The sequence below is a fragment of the Scylla paramamosain genome, chromosome 7, assembly GCF_035594125.1.
Source record: "Scylla paramamosain isolate STU-SP2022 chromosome 7, ASM3559412v1, whole genome shotgun sequence".
Taxonomy (NCBI): Eukaryota; Metazoa; Arthropoda; class Malacostraca; order Decapoda; family Portunidae; genus Scylla; species Scylla paramamosain.
The window spans coordinates 22,383,116-22,403,635 of NC_087157.1; the positions used below are offsets into that span (position 1 = coordinate 22,383,116).

A 20,520-nucleotide genomic window follows, 5' to 3' on the forward strand; every position below is an offset into this window, starting at 1 on the left:
CTGGGGCGGCAGCCAGGGATCGCAGCCACCCCACGCACCATCGCTGGCCGGGCACCACGCCCCGCCCTCCTGCGTGGAGCTGAGGTGGCCGTTGGGCAGCCAAGAGGAGGTGGTGGAGGGCACGTCCCCCGAGCAGGGCCGCGCTGGCTCCGGCAGCTCCGGCGGGCCCGTGGAGGTCACGTCACCACCCTCCATATCACCCCAGAGGGACTCCGGCGACAGCGAGGACGTGGCGCCCGCCGGGGAGGCCGCGCGCCATGTGGAGCGGGAGACTGTGGCCTCGCCGCCAGGAGACACCCAGCTGGAGGAGGAAGGGGTAGCAGGGCTGGGTCTGGGGGGCGGCCAAGAAGGGCGGGACTCCAGGAGGGAAGTGCTGCTCTGGGAAGAGTCCGGGGCCCAGGGCGGACTGGCCCCGCCTGACGGACTGGAGCTGCTCACCTCGGAGGAGCAAGGGTCAGGAGAGCCCGGCGAGGCCACGCCTGCCCGCGCCTCCAGACTCGTCGCGGCCTCGTCAGGCTCGGCCTCCCCGGGGGTTACCTCCCCCTCGAGGGTGGAGACCGCCACCAAGCTGCCCGCGTCAGGGGACACTCGACCTCGCAACACCGACGAGGGGGAGAGTCCGCTGCTGGTGGAGGAAGGCTCTGAGCACGAAGGTGAAGGCGAGGGCGAGGGTGAAGGCGAGGTGGTGGAGGCGGGGCAGGGCGGGTCATCGGAAGAGGAGGGTGAGGGCGGGCGGGCCGCCATGCTGCCCCTCCAGCATCGCCTGCAGACACACACACACTATCAGCCATCTACCGTGTGTGTGTGTATGGGTGTGTGAGTGGGTGTACCTGTGTGTAAGCATCCATGTATTCATGTGTCGAATAATGCAATGAAAAGATAACCATTACCACTTACTACATTACTGAGCATCAAAGCTTTGCGAGGACCTGTTTGTGGAAGCTGTCCCACTGTTTTATTCCACCATTACCACCATCCAATCACCAGCAACCAGGGGTGGATAGAGAGGGGGCGTCGGTATCCAACCATCCAGAGGAGCGTCAGGACACACACACACACACACACACACACACACACACACACACACATCCATACACCTCAACACTGACCTATCACCCACTTATTTGTCTTGACTTGTCTGTCCCTACCTGCCTAGTACCTGCTTATGGCCTTCCACCCTTTCACCCCGAGCAATTCGGGCAAAAAAAATCCCTCACGTCTGCGCGCCTCCACTGAGACAAATGACGTGTAAATAAAAACATAAGAAGTAAAAACAAGAGTAAAACTGATGGTTGAGGCGTATGCCATTCTTCCCGGAAAACTTTCCACGGATACTTTTCATAGACTGCTGAAGTGTGTGTGTGTGTGTGTGTGTGTGTGTGTGTGTGTGTGTGTGTGTGTGTGTGTGTGTGTGTGTGTGTGTGTTTGTGGGACAGATGTGTTTGGCAGGAAGATGTCGCAATACGAGTAATTAACCTTGTCATCCGCTATGAATTTCCTCCAAGCATCTACAGACACCGTCACCGCCACCTGAACATGCAGTGTTTTTTGACGTTGACAAAAAGAAAATGAATAATGAATAAATAAATAGAATAAATAAGAAAAATAACAATTCAAGCGTACCGTAAAAACCTTAATCTTGAAAATATACGTAAAAATGTTAAAGTCTATTACTTTAAATAATGGGTTTTTAAGATATCTATCATATTTAAATAACTTAATTGTACTATCAAGATTAAAAATAAGTTGAGAGAGAGAGAGAGAGAGAGAGAGAGAGAGAGAGAGAGAGAGAGAGAGAGAGAGAGAGAGAGAGAGAGAGAGAGAGGTGGGGGAGATCACACGTCACTTCTAAACCAAAGAACGTACGTACGAAGGAATGCGACTCACACTTTCCCTTCGTTAGTAACACTTGAGGCCGTTTTCCCATCGCCTCCCCCATTCCCCTTTCCTCGTCATCCGATCACCCCCAGTCACACACCCGTCACACTCCCTCAACTCCTCTTTGTCTTCTTCTCTCCGTAAGTTCGTTGGAGTGAACAACCTCCGTGCATCAATTTTGTTAGCAGTAGTAGTAGTAGAAGTAGTAGTAGTAGTAGTAGTAGTAGTAGTAGTAGTAGTAGTAGTAGTAGTAGTAGTAGTAGTAGTCGTTATGACTATGGTAGTAGTTAGTAGTCATCCATCAGGTAAAACAAAGGTGATCAAACTTGAAGTTCCAGTGTACTCGTAATTTCTATTCCCTCATCCCTTTCTGTCACTCCCTCCCCAAGACTGCTAAGTGCTAGGGTGACTGACGCCCCCCTTTCCTCCCCCACGCACCCACACCCTCACGCCCGTTCAGCGCAGCGCCATCAACGCTCTCCTTGATCTCTGCCTCTCACTAAGCCGCCGCTCACCCTTGGCCCCCTTAGGCACCCTCCCCCATTATGAGTGTTCGTCCCTCCTCCTCCTCCTCTTCAGTCTCTCTCCAGCTTCATTCTCCAAACAGCTCCCATGAGGCATTCCTGGAACGAAATCCCTTCCTGATACATGCCCACTACTATTGTTGTTGTTGTTGTTGTTGTTGTTGTTGTTGTTGTTGTTCCTCCTCCTCCTCCTCCAGCTGCACTCTTACTTTCAACTTCTATAGTTTTTTTTTTTTTTTTTTTTTTTTTTTAACAATATGCCGCCTTGTTGTACGGTACGTTGACTGACGGAGCAAACACCCGCCCCTCCACATTTCCTTCCCGATCATCGATGCATCACACAGGTCCCTGCCTCGCCTCGCCCAGCACACACACACACACACACACACACACACACACGAATAGGGCCATTTTTCACCTGGCGTTGGTACACACGGAAGTAGACAAGTCGGATCAGCTCCAAATAATTGTGGTCAAGTTATACATTTATATCACTTACTATAATGTGTACCGAGAGAATATCACACACACACACACACACACACACACACACACACACACACACACACACACCAGGTCGCTATTGGCTGAAATCAAATATTAATTTTCTACACCTGATAACTTTCTCGTGTTAGTATTCCGGGTACAACGTCGTCAGGGCGTTACAACGGTGCCACACAGAGTCTTGTCATCCATATAGCACACATTGTTATCACTGGGACCACTGAGGATCCTGGGCAGGCAGCGAATGTGAGCGACGTAGGGCACGGCTGGTGCGCGCCAGCTGGCCGTCTTCTGGGCCACACGGAAACACGGTGCCGTGTATTGACTCGCCACTCCCCAAGAATCATCACTCTCCCCGTCACTTGATGAGTAATATGCAAACCTGCCAGGCACATCAGCACTTTCAGGGAAGTATCCCCGTATATGAAGCGAGCCAGCTCCTGGTTTTGACACCCCGTCAGCGGCCCCCATATGGTGACGTTGTATTACGCAATAAGGAGCTTAATTAGACGACCTTATCGGGACTTAAAAGATCGATATACATAGACAGATAATCTCACATTCCATATTTGTCGCGCCTGATGGTCTACGAGCCGCTCGTCCTGTTCTCTCCATCGCAGGCGGCGGACCATCTCGTCTCAGTGCCTGGCGAAGATTTCTCAAGGAATGTCGTCTGTGTCATGCTACCTCCTCTAGTACAACACTCTCACTGGCCTTACCTTTCCGATATATATTGCTAAGGTATCCTCCGGCGCTGGAAATTACATAATAAAGTCTGAAGGCACGGTAAACTTGGTAAAAAGATGAGCTTAAAAGTTAAACACACCACCGCCGCCCCTAGAGAACTTCAACTCGTCACACGGAGGAGGTCGTACCGCCTCGCCTGGCACGCGGCTGCCCGGGTGTTCCTAGCTCAACCCCAGTGGACACCCTACATGAACTCAGTTAGGAAGGCCTTGAGAACAAGGGTCTTAAAGTAATATTTCTCGGAAGTTCATGAACATAAACATTGTACGTCTGGCAGTGCCGGCGTCTGCTTTCCCTTTCAATCAAGTTGTAGTAGTAGGCGACACATATTTTCGGTTTGTGGTAGGCAGCCTTCATTTTACCGAACTTTTCGTTCACCCATTTTAGCTAGACATTGAGTGAACATAAATACACGATCCTTGTGCCCAAGTAAGGCAGGACGGATTGAAAACGAAAAAGAGTGAAAAATAACGTGACGTGCTGAAACTTTGCCCTGGAGCGGTGATGGGGCGGGAGCGGGATGACGCAAGGGAGGGGGTGTGGCCCAGCATGTGCGACTGGCACGCAGAATAATGCGACTAATGAATTAACTGTGGCCCTAAGGTATCCAATCTTCGTACCTGGACCACCTGAAGCTGCGGGCCAGCGGCAGCCCACCACGGCGTGCCCTGGGAGCAGGTGGAGGCATCAGGAGGTTTGTGTGACGGGATGCTTGGCGGCGAGGGGGAGTGGAGGCAGCCGAGAGAGGGACAGAAGGAGACTCACAATATTATAAAATGTGTGTAGACTTACTGGGAAGAGAAGAGTAGTAACCAGTTCATTAATTTTTCAAGTATAGTATAATCTTTCAATATTTCCAGCAATGCCATTAAAATTCAGTAAGGGTGGAGTAACTTTTTGTATGGACTAGTCTCGGTGTCTAACTCTTATAACTAAAACCTAGTAGTTCTGATATTTTAAACAATATTAGTTGAGGCTACAGTGCCTTATATGTATGTGCCTTTGTAGTAGTTATCCCACCACAGCTTAGGCAGCTTGCAGAGAACTATGTTGACTTGCTTCTGTTAGGATTTCATTACATTTTTTGTTGGAAATATTAGTAAATTTATAGTTTAAGCCATTACACACTACGTGGTAATAACCTACCTCATTTTGTTCTTCTCACTATTCACATCATTTCTAATGATTACACTACTTGTCAGAAATTAATAATAACGCCACAATAGGCCTGGGAATGCACAGCGCTCTCAACTTTTTCCAAGTCCACAGGTAAACATAAATGGGTAATTTCCCCAAAATCTAGAGAAATCTAGGGAAATTTCCCTAAATCTAGGGAAATTCTCTATATCTAGGAAAATACCCCAAACTCTCCCTCTCGCAATTTGACAAGACATTGAGAAGCACCTAATTTAATCTAACCTAACCTAACCTAACCTAACCTAACCTAACCTAACCTAACCCTAACCTAACCTAACAACTGAAGTTCAGGCAACAATACACCATTTATGTTTACCTGTGGACTTAGAAAAAGTTGAGAGCGCTGTGCATTCTCAGGCCTATTGTGGCGTTATTATTAATTTCCGACAAGTAGTGTAATCATTAGAAATGATGTGAATAGTGAGAAGAACAAAATGAGGTAGGTTATTACCACGTAGTGTGTAATGGCTTAAACTATAATAATACCGAAATATTTCATGAAACTGCATGTTTTAGATTATATCAAAATTATTCTGCAACAGTGTACAAATTTAAAATTAATATTATCAAACAAAAACTGTAGTACATCAAATCTACCTTAAAGATCAAAACACTAGAAAGAATTTATTCTGGCACTGGAGTAGCATTCCAGAGCCACAATAAAGCAGTTCCCTTCACACACACACACACACACACACACACACACACACACACACACACACACACACACACACACACACACACACACACACACACACAACTAAGAACAAAAGCTAAGATCATTTGGATACTGTATTAAACATCCAAGTGAACAGTGTCTTACATGATATGATCTCTTCAATAAAAGGAAGCACCATCACTGTGCACTGCCTACTCTATAAAACACTACTGTTGCTCTGCTGTGGAGGCAATATACTTCTACAGTATGTCCAAGAGAACTATGCTGGATGCAACCCTTTATTGATGCCAACACAATGAGGCCAAAGCAGAGTATACTTGTATACCTGAAAATTGCATCACTCTGAAGGAACTAAACTGCTGTCATAAATTGCAATGTAATGCAGATGATGTTGAACTGCATTGATCACACATGTCATCAATCAGAACCCTATATACATGCAGTTCACATGTCTTAATATATTACAGACACTTCAAACAACAGTTATGGGCTGCTTCTTTGCCCTCTGCTGTAACAATAGTTACTTTAGTAGAAGTACATTAGCACAGTCATATCTAGGAAACAACTAAAAAAAAAAAACATTCCAATAACAAATAAAACTACAAATTATTGAAATCAGCTTCTCAAAATTAATTGGGTAAATGAGGTAATGCAAGAGGATGGAAAGTCACTTCAAACACCACTCACTCCTACCACAAGGAGTATCACATTAAATAAGGAATGGTATTCTCACAAGTGCATACAAAGCCACAATGCAGCCTGCCATCAGCACCAAAATTGCTCTGCCATCCACCCAGCTGCTTCCTTCACCACTTGACTGCTGCTGCTTGTATTTCAACAACTGCATGATCATGAACTGATATTTCTTGAAGTCTGAGTTGTCAGTACCAATGAATGAAAATTGTAGACAAAATTTTGAATCATTCATGTACACCCAGGAGTTGTCCCATACCTGTGAGAACAACAAAAGAAAACTTTCCAACAAATGCCAAGAATGCATGAATATTAACTATGAAAATGAGTTGATCCAAATTTGTGAGGAGATAAACATTCAAAATTAAAGAGCCAATAACATACAAATATTAACTTTAAAGGATGATAGCAAGATTCTCACATCATTAGGACTTACTACAAACTACATATTCTAGGCTCAACTTTTACACTAGATTAATGTTGATCAAACCAAGAGGCCAAATTTCACTGCCTAGGGTTCAATTTGCCATCTGAATCTACCTAGATTTCAGTTTTATATGAATTTTAGCTATTTTATTCACAATCAGCAAGATCCTGGAACAGTCATTGTCTTAACAATACTGCAAGGTGTAGCAAGTGGACTGTATGGTACAACAGTTACATGGAAATTTTAGGTACACAGCTTTCAGAAACATATGGTGCAGAGGAATACTCTATGTCAATGGAGGTGTTACTTGAAAAGAGTACTGTTAAATTATTTGGGCACAGAGCAATGATGACCATGTAATTAAAATAGTATTTTAGCAACTGGGAAAACAAAAACCATACAATTGCTCTTGGAACCTGACAATCCTTGTGGTCCCAGTATCTAAGGCATTACCTTTTGTTATTCAGGTCCAATGTTAAATCTCTACCTCCAGTATCTCATGGCCACAGATTTATCTTGCCTTCAGATAAATTGCTCAGTTTCAACCAAGTCCCCATAATGGCATTATAGAATATTACAAATGAAGCTAAACGAGGGTACATCACTTAGGTGTTAGGAGATGACAAAGTGAAAGTTATACATATCAGCAACACTTGTAGATTTTTCTTTACAGTTCCTTGAGTTAAGGAAAGTAAGTGATAGTATAGCCTTTATGAAACATTATAGAAATATATGCCTTTGCCACAAGGAGATTCCAGTTTAACTCCTACAATTATGAAAAAGCTGTTCAATATTACCAAGACATTGCAATGCTGCAAATGCAAATAAGTATATAAATCATTGTTTAAGAGCACTGTTGCCTCCAGCTGCCTCATCTCATAGAAGGTTGGGGCATTTCCATACACCTTCCTGAAGGTTCAACAAATGAAGTTTGCTGGACATGTGTTTGTTCCATTCTCAGTGTTCCTATCAAATTCAATTACCCATCTTGCAGTACAGGTGTAATCACTAGCATAACTATTGAACTATGCCTGGCAGTCCTTGGCACACAAAGGCACAAATTGAAATGATGGTTTCCTCCAAGACTGTTCACCCTCTTCATCCTGCATAGGAAGAATCTTACCATTTTCTATTCATGCACATTAATTTATCCTTTGAACTGATTACTTATACTTTTACTTTAATACCCTGTGTTCCAGATACTGTCCCCAAGATATAGATTGATATTCTGACCTGCTGACCTCCTTACAATCCACCTCCCTCATTCCCCATGGCCAACATTATATTCCTTCTTAATTCTACTTAACCTTAAACACTGTACAATGTTTTTTTTTTTTTTTTTTTTTTTTTACTGAATTTAAGACATGAAGATCTTTAGATATAATTACATCATATTTGGAAACACATATGCCAAGTTATACTTATAAATCCACATACAGTGTTACTTGCAAACTGGACAGATTTCAATCCTTTGAGCAATTTGAGCTAATTATACCAGTTGTATTCATGTAAAAAGATCAATGTCCTTATGAAATTAAGTAATCCATAATAACCACAATCCTTTGATGTCTCAACACACAGATAAGATTATCAAAGGATGTAGCAGATTAATTATCACTTGTACATTCCTCGTTACACAAGACTTGCAGCAAGAGCCACAATACTCTCACACATGTTCCACATTAGGAGAACACTCATAGAAACACTGTTCCTGCATGAAGTTTTTCCAGCACTCTGCTGATAGAGTTTTCTCTTCCCCCTTGCAGTGATCAGAGTTGAAGTTGAAAGGGTGCTTGCTGTGAATTTCCTCTGCAATCTCTTTGGTGCAGCAAAATTTGCCCTTCCATGGCAAACACAGCAACATTATGATAGTTCATTGTGAGTCTTAAAACCTTATTCCATCCATGACCAATCAGTAATTTTCACACCAGCTGTTTACTCATACTTCCCACATTCCCTGACCCACCAGCCCAAACAGAATGCTCTTAGGGCCTGGCTGAGTCTTACTGTGCTTGCTCGTGATACAGTAGTTCATCCAGTCTTCAGGGATCATATTACTGCTTGTGGCTGCCCACAGGCACACCAAGGTCCACACCACTACAAAGGCAATCATGCTGATAAGGTCACACAAAATTAACCTACATAGTTAAAGATCCTCAAGTGCTAATTATAAATCACCTGTTCAGTCTAAACCTATAATAAATACTTATCAATAACCAAAAAGATTTACTGTTAAGTGGTAGTATATATGTAATGCTTACCACAGATTGGTCCTCTAATTACTTTTATGAAGACCATACCTGAATACCCTATCCCTTAACTGAGGACAGTGTTGAGCTCAGTAAACTTCTCATAATCTGTCAACTTTTGGACTTTAGATTAAATCAGTGATCTAGTGTTGTGCATAATGGTATCTAGCACATACCAGAGGTCAGCAGGAAGTCACTGGAAACTTTGGAAACCTTCAAATATTACAATAACCATTCAACCCTGTAGATGAACCCTCCAAGGTAAGCCTGGATGGACAACATGAAGATTGGATTGCTATAATGTGAAGAGAGGAATGTGAAAACAATGTGAAGAGTGGAGTGCCATAAAAATTATGTGAAGGGTGGAGTGCCATAACAATGATGTGTAGAGTAGAGTGCCATAACAGTGATGTGAAGAGTAGAGTGCCATAATAATGTGAAAAGTGGAATGTCATAACAATGATGTGAAGGGTGGAGTGCCATAATAATGTGAAAAGTGGAATGCCATAACAATGATGTGAAGAGTGGAGTGCCATAACAATGTGAAGAGTGGAATGCCATAACAATATGAAGAGTGGAGTGCCATAACAATGTGAAGAGTGGAATGCCATAACAATAATGTGAAGAGAGGAGTGCCATAACAATGTGAAGAGTGGAGTGCTACAATAATGTGGAGTGTCATGACAATGATGTGAAAAGTGGAGTACCATAAAGTGAAGAGTGTCATAACAAAGTGAGAAGTGCCATAAGGTGAACAATGCCATAACAAAGTGAGGAGTGCCATAAGGTGAAGAGTGCCATAACAAAATGAGGAGTGCCATAAGGTGAAGAGTGCCATAACAAAGTGAGGAGTGCCATAACAAGGTGAAAAGTGTCATAACAAGTTGATGACTGCCATAACTACTGCTGTTGCTGAACTAACAAGTGCACAGGAGGAGGCAGTAGGCATCTGCCAAAACGATAGTTACTCCCAGTGAGTTCTAAAGCACTGGATCAGGGGGTTCTGTGAACTTATCATTAAACCCCAGCTGTGACCTCAATGAACGTTTCCCTTTGTGTCTCACAACACAAGTGGACAGTCACAGCCTGCCCTCTAAAGACAACTCTCTTCCTTCACAGAAAACTAAAGCACTTGATAACACACACAGCCTTCACTCAAAAATTCAAAATTACCATGGCAACTCCTACACCAGCCTTGCAATCCCCATCTGGGGAGGGGACCACAAATATTCTCAGGTCGGACTGCTCTTCTGATAACAACCCTAGGTGTCTTGACACCCCCCTCAACTTTTTCTTCATGAACTTCTGCAACATTCGCTGTCTAAGATCTAATTTCCACTCTGTAGAACACCACCTCTCCTCTTCTAAACCAAATCTTTTCCTCACTGAAACTCAGGTGTGTGAGGCAACTGACAGTAGCCCCTTTTCTGTTCCCTCCTACTTTCTCTATCCTCATTTTCAGTCCAAAGCTGGATGTTGCGTTTATGTGCACAACAACTTAACCTGCTCTCACGGCCACACTCTTGAATCTTCCGAGTTTTCCACCATCTAGTTATGACTACAGAGTCACTCTCAAACTAAATTTATCTGTGCTGTATACCTCTCACTTAACTTCTCTGACTATAAAAAATTCTTTGACTACTTGACTTCCAAAGTGGAGCTCATTCTGACTCTCTTCCCTTTTGCAGAGATCTTCATTCTTGGAGACTTCAATGTTCACCACCAGCTTTGGCTTTCCTCTCCCTTCACTGACCATCCTGGTGAACTAGCCTTCAACTTTGCTATCCTCCATGACCTAGAGCAATTGGTGCAACACCCTACTCATATTCCTGACCATCTTGGAGATATGTCTAATATTCTTGACCTTTTCCTGACCTCTAATCCTTCTGCTTATGCTGTCACCCTCTCTTCTCTGTTGGACTCCTCCAATCACAATCTCATATCTGTATCTTGTCCTATCACTCTAATCCTTCCTCATGATCCCCCTAAGCAAAGGTGTCTCTGGCATTTTGCCCCTGCTAGCTGGGGGGACCTGAGGATGTATTTTGCTGATTTTCCTTGGTATGACTACTGCTTCCGTGTCAGAGACCCGTCTCTGTGTGCCAAGCACATAACAGAGGTGATAGCTTCTGGCATGGAGGCGTACATTCCCCACTCTTTTTCTCAACCTAAACCTTCCAAACCTTGGTTTAACACAACTTATTTTCATGCTATACATGACAGAGAGGTGGCCCACATCACCAGAATCTCATGCACTTTATATTTCTGCCTGGAACCATGCCAAGTTTGTTCTCCAACTAGCCAAAAACTCCTTCATTAGTAGAAAGTTTCAAAATCTTTCAAGATCTAACTCCCCTCGTGACTTCTGGCATCTAGCCAAAAATATCCCCAATAACTTTGCTTCTTCTCCTTTCCCTCCTTTATTTCAACTAGATGGCACCAGTGCTATCACATCTATCTCTAAAGCTGAACTCTTCACTCAAACCTTTGCTAAAAACTCTACCTTGGACAATTCAGGGCTTGTTCCTCCCTCTCCTCCAGCCTCTGACTACTTCATGCTACCTATTAAAATTCTTCACAATGATGTTTTCCATGCCCTCGCTGGCCTAAACCCTTGGAAGGCTTATGGATCTGATGGGGTCCCTCCTATTGTTCTCCGAAACTGTGCCTCCGTGCCTGCACCTTACCTAGTCAAACTCTTTCAACTCTGTCAACATCTACCTTTCCTTCTTGTTGGAAGTTTGCCTATATTCAGCCTGTTCCTAAAAAGGGTGACCGTTCTATTCCATCAAACTACCGTCCTGTTGCTTTAATTTCCTACCTATCTAAAGTTTTTGAATCTATCCTCAACAGGAAGATTCTTAAACATCTATCACTTCACAATCTTCTATCTGACCACCAGAATGGCTTCTGTCAAGGCCGCTCTACTGGTGATCTTCTGGCTTTCCTTACTGAGTCTTGGTCATCCTCTTTTAGAGATTTTGGTGAAACTTTTGCTGTTACCTTGGATATATCAAAAGCTTTTGATAATCTTGCACAAAGCTTTGATTTCCAAACTACCCTCCTACGGTTTCTATCCTTCTCTCTGTAACTTCATTTCAAGTTTGCTTTCTGACCGTCCTGTTGCTGTTGTGGTAGACAGTCACTGTTCTTCCCCTAAATCTGCTAACAGTGGTGTTCCTCTAGGTTCTGTCCTGTCACCCACTCTCTTCTTATTATTTATCAATGACCTTCTAAACCAAACTTCTTGTCCTATCCACTCTTACACTGATGATACCACCCTGCACTTTTTTACGTCTTTTCATAGATGTCTAACACTTCAGGAAGTAAACATCTCACACAGGGAAGCCACAGAACGCCTGACTTCTGATCTTTTTAAAATTTCTGATTGGGGCTGAGCAAGCTTGGTATTGTTCAATGCCTCAAAAACTCAATTTCTCCATCTATCAACTCAACACAACCTCCCAGACAACTATCCCCTCTTCTTCAGTGACACTCAACTGTCCCCCTCTTCAACACCGAACATCACCAGTCTGTCCTTTACTTATAATCTGAACTGGAAACTTCACATCTCATCTAAAACAGCTCCTATGAAGTTAGGCATTCTGAAACGTCTCCACCAGTTTTTCTCATCCCCCTAGCTGTTAACTCTGTACAAGGGCCTTATCCATCCATGTATGGAGTATGTTTCACATATCTGTGGGGGGTTCCACTTATACCGCTCTTCTAGACAGGGTGAAATGAAAAGCTTTTCATCTCATCAACACTTCTCCTCTAACTGACTGTCTTCAGCCTCTCTCTCATTGCTGCAGTGTTGCATCTCTAGCGGTCTTCTACCACTATTTTCATGTCAACTGCTCTTTGATCTTGCTAACTGCATGCCTCCCCACCTCCCATGGCCTCACTGCACAAGACTTTCTTCTTTCTCTCACCCCTATTCTGTCCACCTCTCTAATGCAAGAGTTAACCAGTATTTTCAATCATTCATCCCCTCTGGTAAACTCTGGAACTCCCTGCCTGCTTTCCACCTTCCTATAATGCGCATTCCTTCAAGAGGGAGGTTTCAAGACGCTTATCCTTCAATTTTCAACTACCGCTTTGGACACTTTTTCTTGGGCTAGCATCTCAGTGGGCTTTTTTTTTTTTGGGGAGGGGATTTTTGTTGTCCTTGGCCAGTGTCCCTCCTATATATATATATATATATATATATATATATATATATATATATATATATATATATATATATATATATATATATATATATATATATATATATATATAAAAGAAAGGGACTCAACTATTGGATGACATTGAGTTATCATACTACAGCCATAAGCAGGCAGTTCTAGCCAAGCTTATGTTCTGATGAGTGTTGCTGTTGAACAACAACACAAAATTGATTACTGATCTGTGCACTACCTTGGGTCTTAACATTGAATGTATGGGAGGTAAAAACACCTATGAAACAAGGCAGACAACCAACACAGACACTAAATTGCAGATAAAATTAACAAAGTACACGCACTAGGCTTATAAAAAAAAAAAAAAAAAGGGGGGGGGGGTGAGAGCGGGAACACTAAAAATTGCAGTAGGTCTGAAAGTCGCCGTCGCCCCAACCATAAAACAACCAAGTGCAGTGTTCTATCATGAGGTCTGTTTTCAAGAGCCACAAATTATTAATCGTGTTAAGAAGGATACAGAATCCTTCTCAATGTATCACTAGATTCATGAAAACACTTAAAAACTCCAGTAACTCCCACTGCTGTCAGATGAAAGTAATTGAGAAACATGGAAATTTAAGAACCCCCAGCACTCCCTCAAATATGTCCCATATATTGAAACTTTCCAGATGTAGTCAATCCACGAACGATCTAATAATATTTGCCTCTTGTAAGTGGATTCTTGTAGCTTCTCTCTTACATTTTTGTGTATATGGTGGGCCAATGAGTCAGATGAAAGCTGAGGTCACGTGCAGATATAGCGTACGTACACCCCAACTTCATATCGCTGTACATGCCTCGCCTGTAAAAAGCATGTATCTGTAACTGATCACTGCACTACCACACCACGTTAGCCACAGTCCTCACCAAGGTTACCATACCAAGGTTAGATTACCTTAAAGAGTCCCTGTCTTAACGTGCTCTCTTTACCTTCAGCCATTAGCTCGCTTCATGAGTCTTCATTGAGGCTACAAATTCAGTCATTTGAAGTCGTCGTGATAATACATCACACGAAAAGTACATGCATTCGACGCACTGTATGACTGGATGCAAACACTGTACCTACAATGTATAATACAGTACCATTTCCATAACATGATTGACAAAAGATTAGGAATTGATAGAGCGTTGTAACTAGTTAGCACACGTAATCTAAATGTGATAGGTAGTAGCACCTAGTTTAGTCATGAGTTGCACGGAAGTTCCTCCATGCGATTAAAGTGGGATGATGATAACTAAAGTTTATGCCTGACAGTTTTTGGTCAAAGACACACCAGACAGTTGTTTTACCTATGTGATTGATTGTTCTATATTATGGTAGAACTTAGTGTATAATGTGATATATAGTTGTAGTATGAAATAATAATGAAGTCTAATCATATGAGATGAAAGTGATAATCATGTTTTATACCATAACAGTTTGTGGCCAGAGGTATACCAATCAGGCAGTTGTTTTAAGTAAAACAACAATTGATTGTCTTATCTTGGAACTGAATCTGTAATGACATAGATAGTTATAATACGAAATAGTAATTAATGACTCCAATTAAAATTGATGTTTCTACATTGTGGCTGTTTGTGGTCAAAGATACACCAGTCTAAGCAACTGTTTTATATGACTGCTTGTTTCGATCTTAGAACTGTTATGCCATAGATATCTATAGCATGAAATAGTAACGAAGTACCGTCAAATAGGACTGAAATAGGATGATGATGTTTTAGCTTGTTTGTGCTCGAAATTACACCAGTCCTGGCAGTTATTTTATTTAATTAATTGTTCAATCTTAAAATTGGGTCTATAATGTTTACCGGAAAAACTTCCGTGATGAATGTAATAGGCTCGTTTGCCAGTCATGTGACACCTTTACTTTAGATACTTTTCATTGTACTAAAACTGTAACTAATGAATAAAAACTTATTAAATATACGGAAACTAACTTATGTATATAATCCAACAAAATTGTATGGTTGAACTTGCTGTAATAAGCTGTGTTGACGAGAGAGAGAATGACCGTCCGGGAGGCGAGATAAGCCACGCAGGTGACACAAAACCTGCTGAAGGGGAGTTGTTGGAGGAGGAACAGGTGAAGGGAGGTCTCTCAGTCACTATGCAGACAGCTAACCACAGTTCTGACCCTAAGAGGGCAGACAAGATCACCAGGTCAGTGTTCTGAGGTGGTGGAGAAGTTAGCAGATAAGACCCAAGCGCGGCGGACACCTGCCCGTGGTTGTGGCGGGCTATTAGTGTGTATGTGTGTGTGTTATTCACCTATAGTCGCCTGTTGGTCACGCAGCCAGCCGTTACCCGACGGAAAGAGCTCAGAGCTCATAGTGACCGATCTTCAGGTAGGACTGAGACCACTGCCACACCACACACCGGGACAGCGGTGTTGACATTCTGTACTGATTTGCTGCTAGGTGAACAGGAGCTACACATTAAGAGACTCGCCCATTTGTCTCGCCTCTCCGTGTTTATGTGTGTGTGTGTGACTGTCCTAGGTAAAAAAAAAAAAAAAAAAAAACAATAAAGCATAAAGTCTCAAAAGATGCCAGTTTAGGTAGTCTGAAAAAGATCACTTGAAAATTGAGGTGTCTTGAAACCTTGAAACAGTTCAGTAGAGGTAGGAGAAAATATGAAAGCAGGCAGAGCATTCCATAGCTACCAGTGAAAGGAATTTAATTAATAGTGTATATTCACATTCATACACATGTTGGTAGATATAGGATGGCAAGTAGTCTGGGTATTGCCTAATTTAAGAACTTTCTATAGGGAATTTGGTATGTTTTTGATGCTACAGTATTTAGCCAAATTTTGAGCTCATTGGTTAGACAGATTAAAGTAATTCTGCAGTCACAATTGCTACAGCTTCTCCCAGTTATCCTGTTTTGAGCTAAATGGCTGCTGCCATCCAGAACATTATCACAATTTCAGGAGCAGGCATCAGCTGTAGGTAGATAAATAGATGATTTTATTGGGATGGTGAAAAAATTTTTGTGTCTCGCAGATACAAGCCTCCTGCACAGGGCACCCCTGGAGCTCCTGGTGAGGACCCCACTACTGACTACATGAATGTGTTGGGCATGATCTTCAGTATGTGTGGCCTCATGATGCGGGTAAGTGCCACCAGCAGTCCTCATGGTAAATAGTAAATTCTATCAAAGTATATTCCACTCGCAAGTATTCTTCAGAGAGAGCTGTACTTGTTCTCATATCTTCACACTATGAGATGAAAGTATTAGGAGTAAATTACTAAAGTTTTTGATAGTAATAAAGGATCTGTGTACCCCTGACATAATCTTGAGTCTCAACACAATGATTTAAACAGTTTTCAGAGTAACTCTTTTGTTTATGATAACATGGCACCTGTGAAGTAATGGCCTGAGATGATTACATGTATGTATGTTACAGCTCAAGTGGTGTGCCTGGGTGGCCCTCTATTGTTCCTGCATTAGTTTTGCCAATGCACGGGTGAATGATGACACCAAACAGATGCTGAGTAGCTTCATGTAAGTCTTTTATAATATATCTAAAGATTATATTACTTTTTTTTAGCAGTACATCTTCTTTGCCTAAGAGTTCACTACAATAAAGTATGTACATGTATCAGAAAACATACAATAGTAGCTATTTATTTTCATGCACATGATATATGAGGCACTTAGTTCAGAAAATCAATAAATGCCACCTCTGCCCAAACTGAGTTAGGTATACCAATGTATTCCCCAACCATCCCTCTATCTTAGAGGCACATAGGGACATTCCTCTGAAAGTGCTTAAGTGGTCAAAATTCCCTTTATCTACAAGTAATGTGAACTTTGTTGCTGAGTTAGGAGAGGCTGTTGCATCCTTTAAGAAGCAAATTGATGTATGCATCTTTACATATTTTTAAAAATGACAGCCACATTTAGCTAATCACATTGTCTGATGGATAGCATCTGGTTGATCATGAGCACGCATTGCAACACTCTCCAGTACACATTCAAACACCATGGCATGCACACCTTCCTTGGATTACACTTCATATCCTGTGCTTTTTCGTAAGCATACAATGTTTTTTGTGCTTGCATGAGTGATATCAATCAGCCTAGTACATTGTTTGGGATGCCAAAGAAGCACAACCCAAAAAATTGGATGAAAAATGTTAAAGAAAAAGAAATCTAGGCCAAGAATATACAAGTCTTCATTCTGGTAAAGTTGTGAAAGCAAGGCCTGTAGGCCCACATGAGCAAAATTTTGTAACAGTTTCTTGGAGTAGACAATTATGTAATATTCTTTTTCACCATTATTGTGCGGTTCAAGCTGTATGCCTATATTGTTTTATCCTATTCTCTTTATTTTATATATTTATTTATTTATTTATTTATTTTGTTTATTTATTTATTTATTTTTTTTTTTGGTTATATCAAACAACATTCTTTAGCATTATGTATGAGTTTCATTGCATTACATAAAGTATTTTATTTATTATTGATTTTTTTAATGAGATATGATAGTGAATACAATCATACTCCTTAGTCAAGACATTCAGTTGTGTTTTCATCCATGATCCATCAAATTCATGTGGTTGGTTTCAAAAGATATACCATTTTGAACACTATAAAACTTTGAATGACATTTTCTCAGTTTTTTATAGGTGGCACTTATGGACTTCCTGAATTAAGTGCCTCAGATGTAGTTGTGCATTTAAGTATCTTTACAAATGTATCACAAGAGATTGCTTGTACATTATACTACTTATCTGTCTTATTTATATCTGACACATGTTTGTAAGATCTTTCACTATAGGATGGATGATGGAAATATAATTATTTTCATATATTCCCATCCTTGCATGCTCTAATTCTTTTATTTTTCTTTCACCTTTCTCACATACACCAGCTCTCTACATCTCTATTTCATAGGAGTTAATCCTCTTGTAACAACACATGAGATAGATATAGTCTCTTATGCATCTCACTTTCTGCTATTCTTTTTATGTGTTTGTGGTGCTGTGTATCCTATTGATTAAAATCCATGTAGAAAATAGGAAATGGCTATTTGGTTATTCATTCAAGGTGTTGATGTGTTGCTTGGTAACTCCTTCATTTGTGTCACCTTACCAGGTTGTCCATCTCAGCAGTTGTGATGTCCTATCTCCAGAACCCCCAGCCCATGACACCACCATGGTCCAATATATGAGGGTTCTTCACACCACATAGGACTTCGAGGCTCCCTCTCCTTCGGGTACTTTCTACTTCTGTTTCATAATGGAATCCATGTCTTATACTCTGTTTCACATTGTTTAACTTTCTTGTGGTGTTCAATACTTTTTTTGTACTTTCCATACATAAGCATACATAACCAATACATGAACTATATAAGTAAATATTAAGTTAAGGAAAGAGAAAATGTAAGAAACCGTGAAATAAAATTGTCATTTCAGAACTTAATTAAATAATTTTGCAATCCAAGTTCATTCATCAGCCACAAGTGAGAGTGCTGGTAAGACCCTCTACATGAGAAGTGTCATGATCATCACCTATGTAAGTGATGTTGGCCTCAAGCTGCCAGTTGGAAGAAGCTTGGATAACTAGTCTGTAATTAGCAGGACATCTTACAAGTGCCTTTCTTTATTGTCTCATCATCTGTGTAGGTTTTTCCATGTAAGTGCAGTAAATGTAGAGGATTTATGAGTATATTCACCTTGAAAGACTTGTACAATGGAACCTCAATTTTCAAACTTAATTAATTCCTGAGTACCGTTCAAAATCCGAAATGTTTGAAAACCAAAACTATTTTTCCCATAGGAATCAGTGTAAAATAGATTAATCTACCATGTCTTAGCAGGTAATGACTGACATTCCCACTGCTAAGATGGCCACTCCACAACATTTTTTTTTATCTAGAAAGGATGCATTGAATTAACTTAGTGACACAGAACTCATCAAAAGATATTGTTTAGACCATGCAGGCATTCTCTTTGTCACCAATTAAATGAGGGAAGCTTTACAGATTGATACAGAGAGGAGCAACCCATTCACCACCAAAATGAAGGTGATCATAACACTTAAACATCTTGCTGCTGGGAAATGCTACTGGGAAAATGCAGTTGTGCAGTAGTGAGGCACTGTGGGTCATAGAGGAAGCCACAGGAGGTTCAGGATTACTACTGAGTGCTGAACCTTGTTTTTTTTTTGCATCAAGGTTCTTCAACAGGATCACATTTACCATTTCAAAGATTGAATTATTGTCTTATCCTCTGTGTCTCTCCTCCAAATATATAAAAACAAAGGAAATATTTGTAGAAACTATAAATTAGTAATAAATGGCAGCTTTTGCTACGCCTTGTAGTATTTGAAATCAAGTAACTTTGTTCAAAAACCAAAATATGATACAGTAACCAAAGCAATTACGAGTTAATTTTTTCTTCGAAAATGGAGTTGTTTGGAAAGGGAAACATTTAGTAACTGAGGTTCCAGTGCATTTGTTAATAATAATGAGGTGAAATGAGAAAGGATGATTTTAGACAATCTTTTATTTAATTTCTCTCACAACATCTAAATCAAGCACATATATGTAGATATAACCTAAAATTCCATCACTAACCATGAAATTAGGTTGATATACCACATAGTATACCAACTAGTAATATTTGGAATACTCATTATAGCAGATGCACATGTGGTTTTCATCAGTATACCAGGCCATAGTGGGTGTGGTTCAAGACACTTATCAAATTTTGATAACCCTTTTGACTATACTCTTTGGGCCATTTCTGCCCTTTTGGGGGCCCTATGTAAAATGTTATTTGGGCCCTGTGTTGTGAAACTGATCGGTGGATTCTAAGCCCTCTAAGATGGTTCAGACCACTTCTTCAGCATTTAAATCCTTTAGTCTTGTGAACATTAAGAAGAAAAAAGCTAAATTCATAAAGCTCTCTGAATATCTTTATTTTTTCAAATGATTTTAAGCCCACAAGAAATCATAATAAACCAAACACAATGGAGCTTTGCTGCAGGATTTACCAAATTTGCATTATGACATCTCCCAAATCCACCAGATGGTGCATTTCCTTTTCTTTATTTTAAGTGTTAGGAAATTGTGGAATAATGCTAATAATATACCAATACAAATAATATCATGAATATGAATGTACAGTAAAATCCCTCTTATCCGGCATTAGTGGGACCGCCGACATGCCGGATACTTGAATAGAAGTGAAATTATGTCCACAATCACCACCCTACACTCACGCATCTTACCATAACAAAGATCAACTGATCTTAATCAGCAGCTGATCTGATCAGCTGCTTAAGTGTAAGCACAACACACTTCCTCTTTTCTACAACTTTAGGCATGATGAAGGCGTCAGGCGATAAACAGTGCACACGCAGGACTGAGTCACTGAGTAAACACAGTGCA

General features: G+C 41.1%; 2 protein-coding genes across 5 annotated transcripts in view; one reads left to right on the forward strand and one right to left on the reverse strand.

Moving 5' to 3' along the window:
- Positions 1-3,764, reverse strand: part of LOC135102211 (uncharacterized) — a 5,987-nt gene extending 2,223 nt beyond the window's left edge. Inside the window, exons 1-2 of one of the 4 annotated variants that reach the window (XM_064007049.1) lie at positions 3,626-3,764; positions 1-763 (exon numbers count right to left, since the gene is read on the reverse strand). The exon at positions 1-763 is cut by the window's left edge and continues 359 nt beyond it. In XM_064007049.1, the coding sequence (XP_063863119.1) occupies positions 1-744 (744 nt within the window). In that variant the 5' untranslated portion in view covers positions 745-763; positions 3,626-3,764. Of the gene's footprint in view, positions 831-897; positions 2,612-3,466; positions 3,602-3,625 lie in introns of those variants that run through there. The other 3 variants (XM_064007051.1, XM_064007048.1, XM_064007052.1) reach the window with 3 other exon arrangements.
- An 11,303-nt stretch (positions 3,765-15,067) lies between these two features.
- On the forward strand, positions 15,068-18,548 carry LOC135102212 (protein Asterix-like). The gene is made up of 4 exons (XM_064007053.1): positions 15,068-15,279; positions 16,124-16,232; positions 16,528-16,625; positions 18,222-18,548. Exons 1-4 carry the CDS (start codon positions 15,083-15,085, stop codon positions 18,295-18,297), a joined length of 480 nt encoding a protein of 159 aa, XP_063863123.1. The 5' UTR covers positions 15,068-15,082; the 3' UTR covers positions 18,298-18,548.
- Positions 18,549-20,520: the final 1,972 nt, after the last annotated feature.

Coding starts and splice junctions, on each gene's coding strand:
- LOC135102212 (XM_064007053.1), top strand. CDS start 15,083: ATGGTTGAACTTGCTGTAATAAGCTGTGTTGACGAGAGAGAGAATGAC. Junction 15,280..16,123: donor AGGGCAGACAAGATCACCAG/GTCAGTGTTCTG, acceptor TGTGTCTCGCAG/ATACAAGCCTCCTGCACAGG. Junction 16,626..18,221: donor CAGATGCTGAGTAGCTTCAT/GTAAGTCTTTTA, acceptor TCACCTTACCAG/GTTGTCCATCTCAGCAGTTG.